The sequence below is a fragment of the Pteronotus mesoamericanus genome, unplaced genomic scaffold (assembly GCF_021234165.1).
Source record: "Pteronotus mesoamericanus isolate MK-2021 breed Mesoamerican mustached bat unplaced genomic scaffold, CSHL_Meso_final contig_228, whole genome shotgun sequence".
Classification (NCBI taxonomy): domain Eukaryota; kingdom Metazoa; phylum Chordata; class Mammalia; order Chiroptera; family Mormoopidae; genus Pteronotus; species Pteronotus mesoamericanus.
This window is the reverse complement of record NW_026555095.1, coordinates 3,529,873-3,542,586: the sequence shown is the minus strand read 5'-3', so window position 1 is coordinate 3,542,586 and position 12,714 is coordinate 3,529,873. Positions and strand designations below refer to the sequence as shown.

At 37.5% G+C, this 12,714-nt stretch overlaps 1 protein-coding gene across 3 annotated transcripts in view; it reads right to left on the bottom strand.

Annotated features, from left to right (window-relative positions):
• The window catches only part of LSAMP (limbic system associated membrane protein), a 627,279-nt gene extending 626,439 nt beyond the window's left edge, over positions 1–840 (bottom strand). For all 3 annotated transcript variants that reach the window (XM_054572327.1, XM_054572328.1, XM_054572329.1), the window contains exon 1: positions 233–840. In XM_054572327.1, coding sequence (XP_054428302.1) covers positions 233–387 — 155 coding nt within the window. In that variant the 5' untranslated portion in view covers positions 388–840. The remainder of the gene's footprint in view (positions 1–232) is intronic.
• Between the last annotated feature and the right edge of the window lie 11,874 nt (positions 841–12,714).

The window sequence follows — 12,714 nt, the reverse complement described above, 5'->3', positions numbered from 1 at the left end:
CAACCCTGCTGGTCCTTGACAGGGACCAGAATTCCCTTGAAATTTGTTGGCAGATACCTCGGCCAGTCAGTAAAAGATATACACACAGACATATACACACAAACACACACATGTCTGCAGCATGAAAAGCTGGAGTTTAAGGGGATCTCTCTCTCTCTCTCTTTCACACACACAGACACACAGACACACACACACACACACACACACACGAAAAGTTGCCCGAAAGCCCTACCTGAGGATGGCCGTGTCCCCCTGTCTCACGGTGATGTTGTCCGTGCCTCGATTAAAATCCACGCTGCGAACAGGCAGTCCTGTGGGGAGAAGGCAGAGCAATCTCAGTAGGACCAGTGGCAACTGTTTCCGATCTGGCTGAACTCTGCCGACCATGGTGGCCACGCCGCGGTGCTGGTTGGTGTACTGTGGAAGGGTGTGCGTGTGCTCGCAGCTCAGCAAAGGGGGGCTTTCAAACACGGGGCTTTCATCAACAGCAAAGGCAGACCGGCTCGGCCAGTTTGTGGTCCTTTCCACTTTGCCTCTCTCTTTCCCTCTCCCTCGCGCAGTCTCTTTTCCCTCTGAGACTTAACAAAGCACTCATAAAACCCAAGCAAGGGGGCTTGGGGGTAAAAGTCAAAGGAACAAATTGTTTTAAAGAGAGAGAGAGAGTACAAACATAAAACCCTCTAGAAAAGATGAAGAGAAGGCTGCAAAAGGGAGCTGCTCTCCGATCTCTCTGTGGCTGACTGCTCCTTTGCCAGTGTCTGGATTGAGCTCCTTCCCTCTGTAACCCACTTTCCCAGGCGGGCGGGCAGCGAGGGAGTGTAAAGAAACCCACACAGCAGCGGCAGCAGCCCAGAGTCTGTCTCCCCCTCCCCCTCTGCTGTTTCTCTCCCCAGTCCCTCCCTCTCTCTGCTCAGCGCCTCCCCTGCCCCCACCAGTTTCAACAGCCCCTCCACGTCATCCCCTCCGCCCTCCCCTTGGCGTGGCCCCTAGCTTTGCACAACTGCCCCCTTCAGCAGCAGCCAGGCTCAATGAAAGGCCGATGCACCTTTAGGTTGTCAGGACAACAGCTCCATCAGAGGCCTGGCTGATTTCCTTAAGAAGAGTGAATGGAGCTTGGAGATACAGTGCAAGAGGAAGGGGAGAAGGAGAGATACTCAAGCTATGAAAGAACAGGAGTGAGAGTCCAGGAAAGCAGAGGAAGAGGTGAGAAAAGAAGGAAAAGGATAGGGGAAGAAGAGGAGGAAAACCTTGATAGATGAATGGTGTGAAAGAGAGAAGTGCAAGAAAGCTTGTGGGGTGGAGGGGGATCTGTGCTGAAAGATGGCATGAGGAATTTAAGACAATAAACTTGACAGTAGAGGCTAAGATTAAAAACCAAAGTTGATTTCAAAGCTAAATATTCCTGGCGACTGACTTTTCATGCTCACATCTTGTTCCTTCTTTCTCCTCTCCTGCAACTTTCTCTTACAGGATTAAAAACGTTTATTTTTTTCTTTTTCCCTTATCCCCTCCCCCGTCTTTGAGCCCCCTTATGAAAGATGGATTGGAGACAATGCTGGTATTGAGTGGTCTGGGGTGTGAATGCTGGGTTTGTCTTTTCCAAGTGCCAGCCTCAGCAGCTGATCCCTGATCCCTAAATCACCCTCACTCTTCAGGAAACCCTCACTCAGTCCCACACGTGAGGAATGGTATGAAGGATTATTGTTTAAATGTCATGCGTGCCACCCAAGTTTCTACTGGTACTTTCTTCTTGAAATGTTCATATGCAAGGAAGGAGGTTTGTATCAGAAAGCCTGTCATTTACAGGGTGATGTTAAGACTGCACACAGCACTTCAGTAAATGAAAGACAATGCAAGTTTACCATTTTCTGTTATTATTTCTACTCCAAGAGTTGATCCTAGAGATAAGGGCCATAAGGGGCTACCGCTATTAGTCACTCATGTGAGTATCTCAAACTATTTAGTAGTTACCTCCCTCAGTACTGATGCTGAGGATACAAAATGGAAGTGGCCAGACAAGAACTTCCGGTTTTGTTTTTAAATTTTATTTGGGTAGTTAAGACATCCACATAGTGCAAATATGAAGTGGTACAGAATTCTGTAGAGTGAATTGTAGCTACCTTTTCTATTCCTGTTTTAGGTAACATGTTTCTCCTTTTTGGGAGCAACAAATATATATGGGGTTTTATATATCTTTCCCTAAATATTCAGTTACACATAAGTAAATGCACAAATGCACACATACAGATACACATGTATTATGCCACCACTCTTATACAAATGATTAGCTGAAGATATTTAGGGGGAAAAAAGAAATACGTTTAGAAATCCTTTTCAAACCCACCAGAATACTAGCCATATGGAGGTACTTACTATGCTAACACCTGCCTTGTCTCCACAGCATATTCAAAGAATTTATCATTGCATTTTATCAATTTAAAAAGTACATGCAATCTTTTAGATTATGAGGGGGGAAAAGGAAGACCTATTGTTTGGGTGTTTTTTAAATAATTTAAAGGATTGGATACAGAATTGTCAAAAATGCAAGATTGGTAGAGTTCATTTTTCTTTGTACAATACATTTCATTTATATAAATCAAGCTGTTCTAAGTTGGGGCTGATAAGCAGTCCCCAGATAAAATGCCAAAGATGTTCCACCGCTAATTTGTAACTCAGATAGTTATATCTTGGAACCCATTTTGACACAGAAAAAAATGGTTAAGTGGTTAGTTGAGCTATAGAGCCCAAAATTTTGTGGTTCCCAGTATCAGTGGGTAAATTAGTTTCTTGAATGCCAAGTGGAGATACAAATTACATAACGCTCTGCCAAGATTGCATGGAAAAGAGCACCCACCCCCACCCACAGCTGCCAACAGGCTTGAAAATCCCGGCAGGTTTCTTCTGAGCTTTTTGAGATGAAGGGTTAGCTTAGACAAAGGCTTAGATTTAATATGTTCTTTGGGTGGGTGGTGTTTCTCCAATGTCTGGAGGAAGAAAAGAAAGACAAAAATCCCTGCGGCTAATAGAACATTTTTTCCATTGGTGATGCTAGGTGAGTGGTGTCACCCTCTACCCATGATGGGAACTAGGTACTCTGAGGGGGGGATCGGAAACATCAAGATCATGAGCATCCTCTTAGTATCAGTGGACTACATTTTGAATGAAGAAAGAAGTTTTCTGAGGCAAGGAAACTATGGTGGGGCGATAGCATATTATTTGTAGGAGATGCTTACACATAGCTGTTGACTAGTGCCTATACAAATGATCTGCAGTTACCAAGAGGACTTGTCTGATCCTAGGATGAAGAATGAAGTTTAACACACTGGAGTACAAAATAATTCATACCAAAGTGTAGGAATGCGGAATTTGTAGTAAAGCAATTGGATCTAGAGTTTATCTCTACAATCATTCTGAGAAAAAGAATGTATTAAATTAATCAGGATTGTAATCAGGATTGTAATAGACATGTCTTTCCTTCCTAAGAGAATAAAATCCTAACTACATGTTATATTAAAAAAATCATACAATGGAATTAAATGGTGTTTTTTAATATTTTCATTAAATAAAGTCCATTTCTTGACCTACTATGTGCACTGGAAGACACAAAAAAAGACTACATTTTTTAAATGCTCTAGGTTGTTTCATAATTCAGAATGGATTTCTGAACAATTTCAAAATTGTGAAATTTATTATATAGATTAATTATTTAATATTTGTCATTTATGTCCAGGTGGCACTTCAAATACAACTTTCTAACCCAACCCTTGGCACAAAAGAAACACTCTATAATTGAGATATAGATAGATAGAGAGAGAGAGAGAGAGAGAGAGAGATAAATATAGATATATAGAGGAATAGAGGAATGATTGAATGTCCAAGCCCATTCATACAACTATCTCGTCACCTATAAAATAATAAATCTGTTTGTGGGTGTACTATCAACTTCAATTCTATGCTCTCTCAGAATTCTTCCTCTTCTCAGTTCCTTACAGAATCATTCTGGTTTTCTCTTCTCTCAGTAAGATCTAGTAAATTCTAATAAATCCAGTAGTCACCGTACATTGAGTAACTCATCTCATCCTAACAGTCACTCCCCAAATCCATTCCAATGTTAACTCCTCTGCTTGCTTCTCCAAGAAACATAGAGAAAGGAACAACTAGGTGAATTACTGAAATTTATACAAACTATTTTTCTGTAAACCACTATATACATTCTTTCAAAAGGGTTGGTAAGAATGAACATACTTTCAGGTTATTTGTGAGGCAAGTATGGCTGTTAGCCGTGTGAAATAGCCATCATCACCCAAGTAAGATAATCTTAACTACTACTTTAAAATAACATACTGCCATTCTGAAAGAGGCTTTAGAAGACTTTGGCGTTCTCCAGGGACAAATGCTGCAAGAAAAACAAAAGCTGGCTAATGTCTGAGCACCCTAAGATGCATGAAAGGTTTATTCTTCTGCTAGGTTTGTAAGGTAATAGGCTCATAGAAAATCCAGATGCAGCCTGGAATGTACAACTAATTTAGCTACATTGCTTGTATTTTATGCTAAACATGTTTATAATATTATTAATATACCACTCTATATTTCTGCAGTTGTAAGGTCTTAATCATAATAATGTCATGCCTGTACTCTACCTTCATAAGTGGTATTAGCATTTCCAAATGAACTAGAAATGCATAATTGTTAATACTTTTCCTTAGGATTCCTGCTCTGACATTCTCAATGATTTCATCACAATTTAACAACGTGCAAGTATCTCAGTTTATGGTCATAAGCATGGCCTTATCTCATGTGAATTCCCTTTGGAATTTGGCTCTTTAGAATATAGTAGCTTCATTTACATGGGTCCCACTGACTAACAAAATCAATCAGCTTCCAGTCAGTTAAACATGGGATTGGCCAAAAAGTTCATTTGGTTTTTTCCATACATGGTTCTAGTAGTGCTTCAGTTGTCTTTAACTTCATTTGAAACAATTTTGTTAGATTGTATTGTGACAGCTGTTACATCAGTGTGCATTTAAAAAAAATTGGTGAATTTTTGTGTTGCCATTTTAATACTGAAGATGGAAGAAAATATGCAACATTTTTGGCATATTAGTTATGCTTTATTATTTCAAGAAAGGTAAAAATGCAACTGAAATGCAAAAAGAGATTTGTGCAGTGTATGGAGAACGTGCTATGACTTAACAAATGTGTCAGAAGTGGTTTGCAAAGTTTTGTGCTGGAGGTTTCTTGCTGGATGATGCTCTACAGTCGGGTAGACCAATTGAAGTTGATAGTGAACAAATTGAAACTTTAATTGAGAACGATCAACGTTATGCTACACAGGAGAAAGCTGACATACTCAAAATATCCAAATCAATAGTTATTGGTGAAAATAAAAAAGATGTCTTATTTTATGGGAAAAAAAGTACAGATATTCTGGCCAACCCAGTATCATTCAAATCTTTAGTATTAGAGAAGCCTCAGTGACGTAAAACACTCAATGCATACTCTGCACAATTAAAATTGCTCTTTCATGATGTGCTTTTAGTTCATGCCTTTGTGATTCATTGTTATCGTATCGGTCTACTGCTCTTTTGCTCACTCATTCTGTTTTGGTAGGTATCAATGCTTATATCTGTCCAAGTTCTCAAAGGCTTATTCTGATTCTTTTTTTTTTTCATTTTATATTTTATTATATTTTTTCTATTACCATTTGCCCCCCTTACATTTCCTCCCCCTTACGAATTACCACACTGTTGCCCATGTCCACTAGTTCTTTTCCTTTGTGCCCAAACCTTGGTGATTCTTGAGCTGCTGCTTGGGACCTCCCACGCCAGAAAACATATTCTCATAAATATGCCTTATTATTTCTCAAACATGTACTCATTAGCCCTTGGAAATTCCTCCTTTCTAGATTGCCCACTCTGCCACCATGTACAAGGAGGTAGCAATTGCTAAGTAATCCGCATTGTTGCTGTACTTTTTGATCCTCACGTATGGGAAAAACATTGCAACAACTGGAAAGATGGAGGTAGCAGTGTCCAATTATAACAAGATGCTAATACAACTAAGTAATCAAGCAGTTATATCATCTATTTGTGGTTGCAAAAGTGACTTTGATTCCTATAATCAAAAAATAGGTCAAGGAGAAATGAGAAAGAGTGGAGGCAGATATGCAGCCCCATGCCCCAGCATGCCCAATAAGTTTATGATTCATTCATTCACTCGATATACTTTTATTGATATGGTAGTGAATTAAGACAGACCAAGACTCTATTCTCATAGGACTTACATTCTTGAGGCAGAAAGAGATGCTAATAAATACATATTAAGATTATTTTGTAAAGCAAAGGTTATAGGCAAAAGTGTGTATGATACAGAGAAAATGGCCTGGAGGTATGGTAAGTGTAATAAATGTCTTGAAATCTAAGAAGGCAGCCATGAAAATATCTGCAAAAAGACTTTTTCAGAAAAAAGAAATGGCACGTGCAAAGGCCGTGAGGAAGGACTAGATATGCCACACACCAGAAATCTGAACAAAAAAGATAAACTTGAAATGGAGTTTGTGTGTATGTTGTGGGAGACAGAAAAAGCAGATGAAATTAGAGATTGAGGAGGGGTTAAAATGAAAAGATTCCAAAGTAAGAAATGTAGATTTTATTCTAGTGACTTGAATGGTAAGTAAAAGATTTTAAGCAAGGCATTGACATAATCGGACTTATATTTTAGAAAAATTGCTCTGAATACCACATGGAGAATAGATTGTAGTAGGATGATAGTAGAAATACAGAGACAAACAAAAGGAAATAGTCACCATCCAGTAGCAACAGACTTCAACTAGGGGTAACAATGGAAACGGAGAGACAATTGTGTAAACTAGACTTACTCATGATCAGAAGACCCAGTTCTCTCACAAGTGATCCATGTTATCCATATACCAGCTTGTTTTCTTCTGTGCTAGTTTAATTCTGGTGTTCACTTGTAGAAAACCAGTACTCTTCAATAAGAACTGATAGAGCCCTGGCTGGAATGGATCAGTTGGTTGGAGTGTCTTCCCATAAACCACAGAGTCGCCAGTTCAAATCCCAGTTAGGGCATGTACCTAAGTTGTGGGTTCAGTCCCCATTTGGGGTGCATGCAAGAAGCGACCAATTGATATTTCTCTCACAATGATGCTTCTGTCCCTCTCTCTCCCTCTTCCTTACCCTCTCTCTAAAAATCAATAAGCATGCCCTTGGATGCAGATAAAAAAGGAAAAAAAATTACTGAAAGAATGTGAAGTAAACTATCATTTGTATACCATGTAGTCAGGAAACAATATGCCCCAGTTGGTGCTTTTCTTCAAGTATAACTTCACTCGCCCTTTAATATATATATTTTACATGTTCATTAAATGTCATTAAAATAAAATGCTTTATTACAGATTAAGAAGTACCTCACAAGATGAGAAAATGCTATTTACTTGCTAAAATTTACTGAATATTTTCTTATATACCTATATTTATTTAGCAGGCAATAGGTACCCTGGTTAATCTAAACAAAATGGTTACTTAAATATCTTGAGGCAATAAATCATGTAAATAACACTAATATGTTTTCTGAAGAGTTTACTGACAATATTGAGCTGCAGAGCAAGTCTATTGTTAGGTCATCATATTATTCAAAGCGTCTCAGAAGTGTGCCTACTTAAAAGTATCTTCCTATTTTCAGCCCTCTCTGCTCTTAGTAATGAATGTAGGAGCATTGCCTGCCTGAGCAGAAGAGGATTCAAAAGATGTGTCTCATCAGTCATTTTGCCATGTATAAAACAATTCATTAAAATAATCAATATTTTTGAGACCTATCATATGGCAGGCACTATACTAAGCTCTGAGGAAACAAGGCACAAAATCGACACCCTAACCTCATGTAACCTAATGAGGGATATGTCATTGAAAGCTCCTATTTGAGATGGAACAAACATCATTTTTGTGCAATTAAAAGGAAGGCTTTTCAAACCTGCAATTCATTGCAGAGCAGAAACAAAGTTAATCAACACATATGCCCAAACTTCTTGGTTGCTGACAAGTACTACAAAGTAATAAAATTCAGAGTTCTCTTTCTCAGGAACCCAGGGACTCACAAACAAGATGGAGATGTAAGGTGAACACACATGAAACAGAAAATAAGATGGGCCAGAGAATGATCAAAGACTACATTATAAAGGAACAGAAGCAAAACATAGTGGTATTTCAGAAAATGTAATCAAGAAAGAGGCTTCTTGAAATAAATGGTATTTTAGATAACCCTTGGAAGATGTGTAAAGAAGACAATGGAGGAAGGCATAATTTCATGCAAAGGATGGAAAATATAACCATAAGAACCAATCTGAAACAATGGAAATGGAGGAAGCCTTACCTGACTAGCAGAGGGGAGGAAAAAGAGGAGGTTGGAGAGAAAAACTGAATAATTGAGAATCCGAAATTCCTGCAGGAAGTATCACATTTCTCATCATTTCATAGAAGGCTACTTTAAATAGTAAAGTGAGATACTGACGTCTTAGGGAGATAAGTTTGGCAATGAAAAACTAAAGGTTAGAAGAAAAATGAAGTAGATAAACTAGTTAGAAGGTTTGTTAGTGACCTTATGAAAAAGGGATAAACATTATTGGTTACATACACTACTGTTTTCTAATAATGAGGAGAAAGAACATCTTTCCTAGAGACTTTATATTAGTGGTGGAGGTAAGTTGTAGAAAAGGATGTGGGGGCAGAGGCGGGAAAAAGACTGGAACATGACTTTTTGTAAGCTGGGGACAGTGAGAGTTTTGGTAGTCATGCTAGTGAGTTTGGCTTTATTTTGTATGCAAGATAAAGTCTTTAGAAGCTTTCAGTAAGACAGTGACTTAATCAGACCTGTATTTTAAAAAGATAACTAACTGGCAATGGAGTGGAGATGAATTGGGACAAGTCAAAGTCAGGAAACCCAGTTATATCATTTTTAAAATAGAATAGACAAGAGATGACAAAAGCAGGCTATAGGGCAAATACAGTGGAAAGAGAAAAGAGGCAAAGACTTTTAGAGGAATTTTGCAGGAGGACTGATGGAACTTGTCAATTAGTTGGATGTAAAAGTTGAGGAAACAAGAAGGGCAAAACAGTCCTCCCTCTCTCTATTTTTCCTCAAAGACCAGGCTGATAAAATGGAAAAGTGGAGTTAAGAAGCTTGTTTAAAAAAAAGTTGGAAATTCTACTTTTAGAATTCTGGGTTGGTTCTTAAATTGGTACTTAAATAGCCTGTACCTCCAGATGGGCATGCTTAGGGAGTTGTCACAGGAATATGACATTGTTCATAGGATGCTCGCTGTCTCTGAGGTCTGGGTAAACTAAGTCCAAAAATCAAGATTTTTCTCCCATATTTTTCCTTATGTATTTTTCTTTCTCTCATTTCTCTTTATAACTTCAATATGTAAATATAAAATTGAGCAAGTGGCATATTTGTCAATAATATGAACCTCATTTTGATTTTTAAGAACACATGTGCACATAATAATTAACTGCTTCTATGTTTCAAGAAATATAATCTGAACTTGTCTCCCTCTGCTGGTTGCACAATGAGGTATCATGGGTCTTTTTAAACCAGAGTAATAGTAGAAATAGAAATATCCAATAATAACTTGTTAAGCACACACATAGGACTTTGCAGTTCACAATACATAGTGACACACATATTTTATATTTTATCTTCACTGTAATCCTGTGAATAAGCTCTGCAAATATTATTGCATCACTTGTCAGAAAAATACTTTGAGACCCCAAGCCACTAAGATCTCATGTGAAATTAGAGAAATTGGAGGAAAATCAAGAAACATGTGTAATTAAAAATGTTGTATAATGTTAAAACTGGAAAACACCCAGAAGATCTCCTTGCTTAATTTCTCCATTTTAAAGCTGAAATATTGAAACTTAGAATTCACACAGTTATTTAGGATCACTGAGATTAATATTCAGAGAACACAGCTCTCAGAACAGTGCTCTTTCTATTGTACCATGGTGCCTGTTTAATATCATCAGGATGTTAATCCTGTATACTATAGCTGAAACATTTATACAAGTAGGCTGGATTTTACATTAAAAATGCCTATTTTTCTAAGGCTAGATCTACATTGACTCAGAACAATCCATAGCTATGTTAATTTTTAAGTAAGTAAGAAACACACACACACACACACACACACACACACACACACACACACAAAACCTGGACAGATAATAAGGCAAAGACCAATCCCCAAAAACCTATTTAAATATACCTCTGGTCTTATACCACCTGGAGCTCTAGAACCACAGGCAAGGTTTGAGATGATTTTCAGGGATGCCAGAATATTATAAATAGTGTCATCAGAAGACCTGGAGCAGAATTCCTCACTTTCTAACTGCCTGGGCTCTCTTTTCTTCTTCCATCTCTGCCCTCCATAGATGGTCCACTATAGATAGCTCTCTAGCTATTCACCTGACATACTACTCTCCAGTTATCTCCATTCTTAAAGGATAGTCCCATTCTCTCTTAGAAGAAAAAAAAGCTGATTAAAATAACGTGTACTTGTGTGTGAGTAACTTGTAAATACCAGTCTCTAAATGGATATGAACATTATGTAAGAAGAGTCTCCTAAACCTAATAATTCTCTAATAGGTAAAATATTTTTAAAAAATGTAAATGAAAGAGTTCTTTTGTAACTTTTGTTTCTTACTGATAAGAGATAAAGCCCTTTGGGCTAAAAACTGTGAAAGTAACTTAAGAGCTCTAAAATTAAAATTTAAGAAAGGAATCTATATAATGTTAACTCATTCAATCATAATACCTCCCTCCGCCCTGCCACACAAACACACAGAAGAAAATTCAGCATAGATCATCAACTCAACACATTGTGCCTATTTTAAAAAGTTGTTATACAGGTAATAGACATTGGTCAGAGATACAAAAATAATAATACAGTGAAATTTTATACCATACATATATATGGATATAAACAAATATAGATAATATTGAGAGTTCTAAAATACAGGTGATTTCCAATACACTTAGTAAATATTTCCAATACCCATTTCTAACAATAATTTATCAGTTAAAATTTTCACACAGTTTTTTTTAGTAGCAACATTAAAAATCAGAGTCTTTTTTTCTTCAGTGGTGCTCTTGTTTTCTATTGCAAGAAAGCATGGCAGAGTATTGATCTTAGGATAGAATCAGGTTGGTAAGTGGCTTTAGAAGCCTTTTGTGATGTTTGAAAGCAATGAGAATGAGCAGATAGGAGGACTATTCACTGTTCCAGGAAAAATAGGTTATAGGTAGGGCTTTGATCTAGGAAATATCTAGCTTGGATATTAGGACTAGACAGTTTTGGGAGGTAGAAGGATAGAGAAAATAATAATCAGTTGTGAAGATTTGTATTGTGAAAGTACTAAGTGAACAAAAGGGAGTTTGTGAGCCAACACAGGCAATAAGAAGAAGAAATAAGGAAGTGAAGGGTAACTTGTAATGTGATCAAGTCTTTCTTAAAATAGGATATTTTTATTCATCAGCTGATGTGAGACCTTTTAATGCTGGTACCCATTTTAATGCATATAGTGACTGGGTAAAATGATTTTTCTTGGGACAAAAATGACCACCCTACTATTAAGGAACAATACCAAGTGATGATTTGCAACTCCTTTCAGCTCCTACCAATTTGATTTACATTATTTCTGGTTTGTGATATTATCAGCAATAATTGGTTATTTAATTAGATAACAAAATATTACTAATTACTTACTGTGTAAATGGGTACTCTGAAAGATGTATGAGAACCATTCGGTATGGCCTCTACAACAAGACTTCTCTGTAATAAGGAATTTTAACCTTGTTAGGAAAAATTATTAATAAATTAGTGAATGATTCAAAACCAGTAATACAATAAAGTCTGAAATGCTAAGAAAAGAGCTCTAAATGCAGAGAAATTCGAACATGTGGAGATCACTTCAACCTTCTATATGTCAGTCAGAATACTAGGCACTGAGGTCACAAAGAAGCACAGGGAAAGATCTTTCCTCTCAAAGAGTGAACACCCTTGAACGAGATGCATTGTTGGGCAATGACAATGAGTATGAACTATGCAATTATCCACATGGTACTGTGTCTGCATAAAGGAAGCCACCTAATCCAAATGAGAGGGAAGGTTTTTCTGAAAGAGATAGTAACTGAGTTTCGTCCTGAAAGAGGACTTGGGGATGGAGTCTTTAAGAATATCTGTGATGTTAACAGTCGGAAATGAGTGTGGGGTAAAGTTCTCAAGGATCAAGAAGAGAGATAAATGCTCACTTAGAATGCAACATCTTGAGGCAGGGAAAAAAGTATCCCTAACTGGAAAGGGGCCATGCTGGGTAGAAACTCATTTAGATAAAGAGAATGGAGATGGGTTATAAAGGACCTTAAAAGACCAGAAGGGGAATATCTAAACTTGATGTATTAGTAAACAAGAAACGTTTTATTTTCTTTGGCAAGTTCTTGAAAGTGGCATTCAGTGTGGCAGTTGTATAAAATGAAGCTAGGATATAGTCTCAGTAACTGAGGCTTTAAAGGTAATGACCTTATAGTGAGGGTGAAGAAGGATATAAAAGATATAAAGGAAGAGTGAAATGGAATTGTTGGCTGAATATATGAAATGAATAAGAAGATATCCAAGATGAGACCTGTGATGCGCACCCC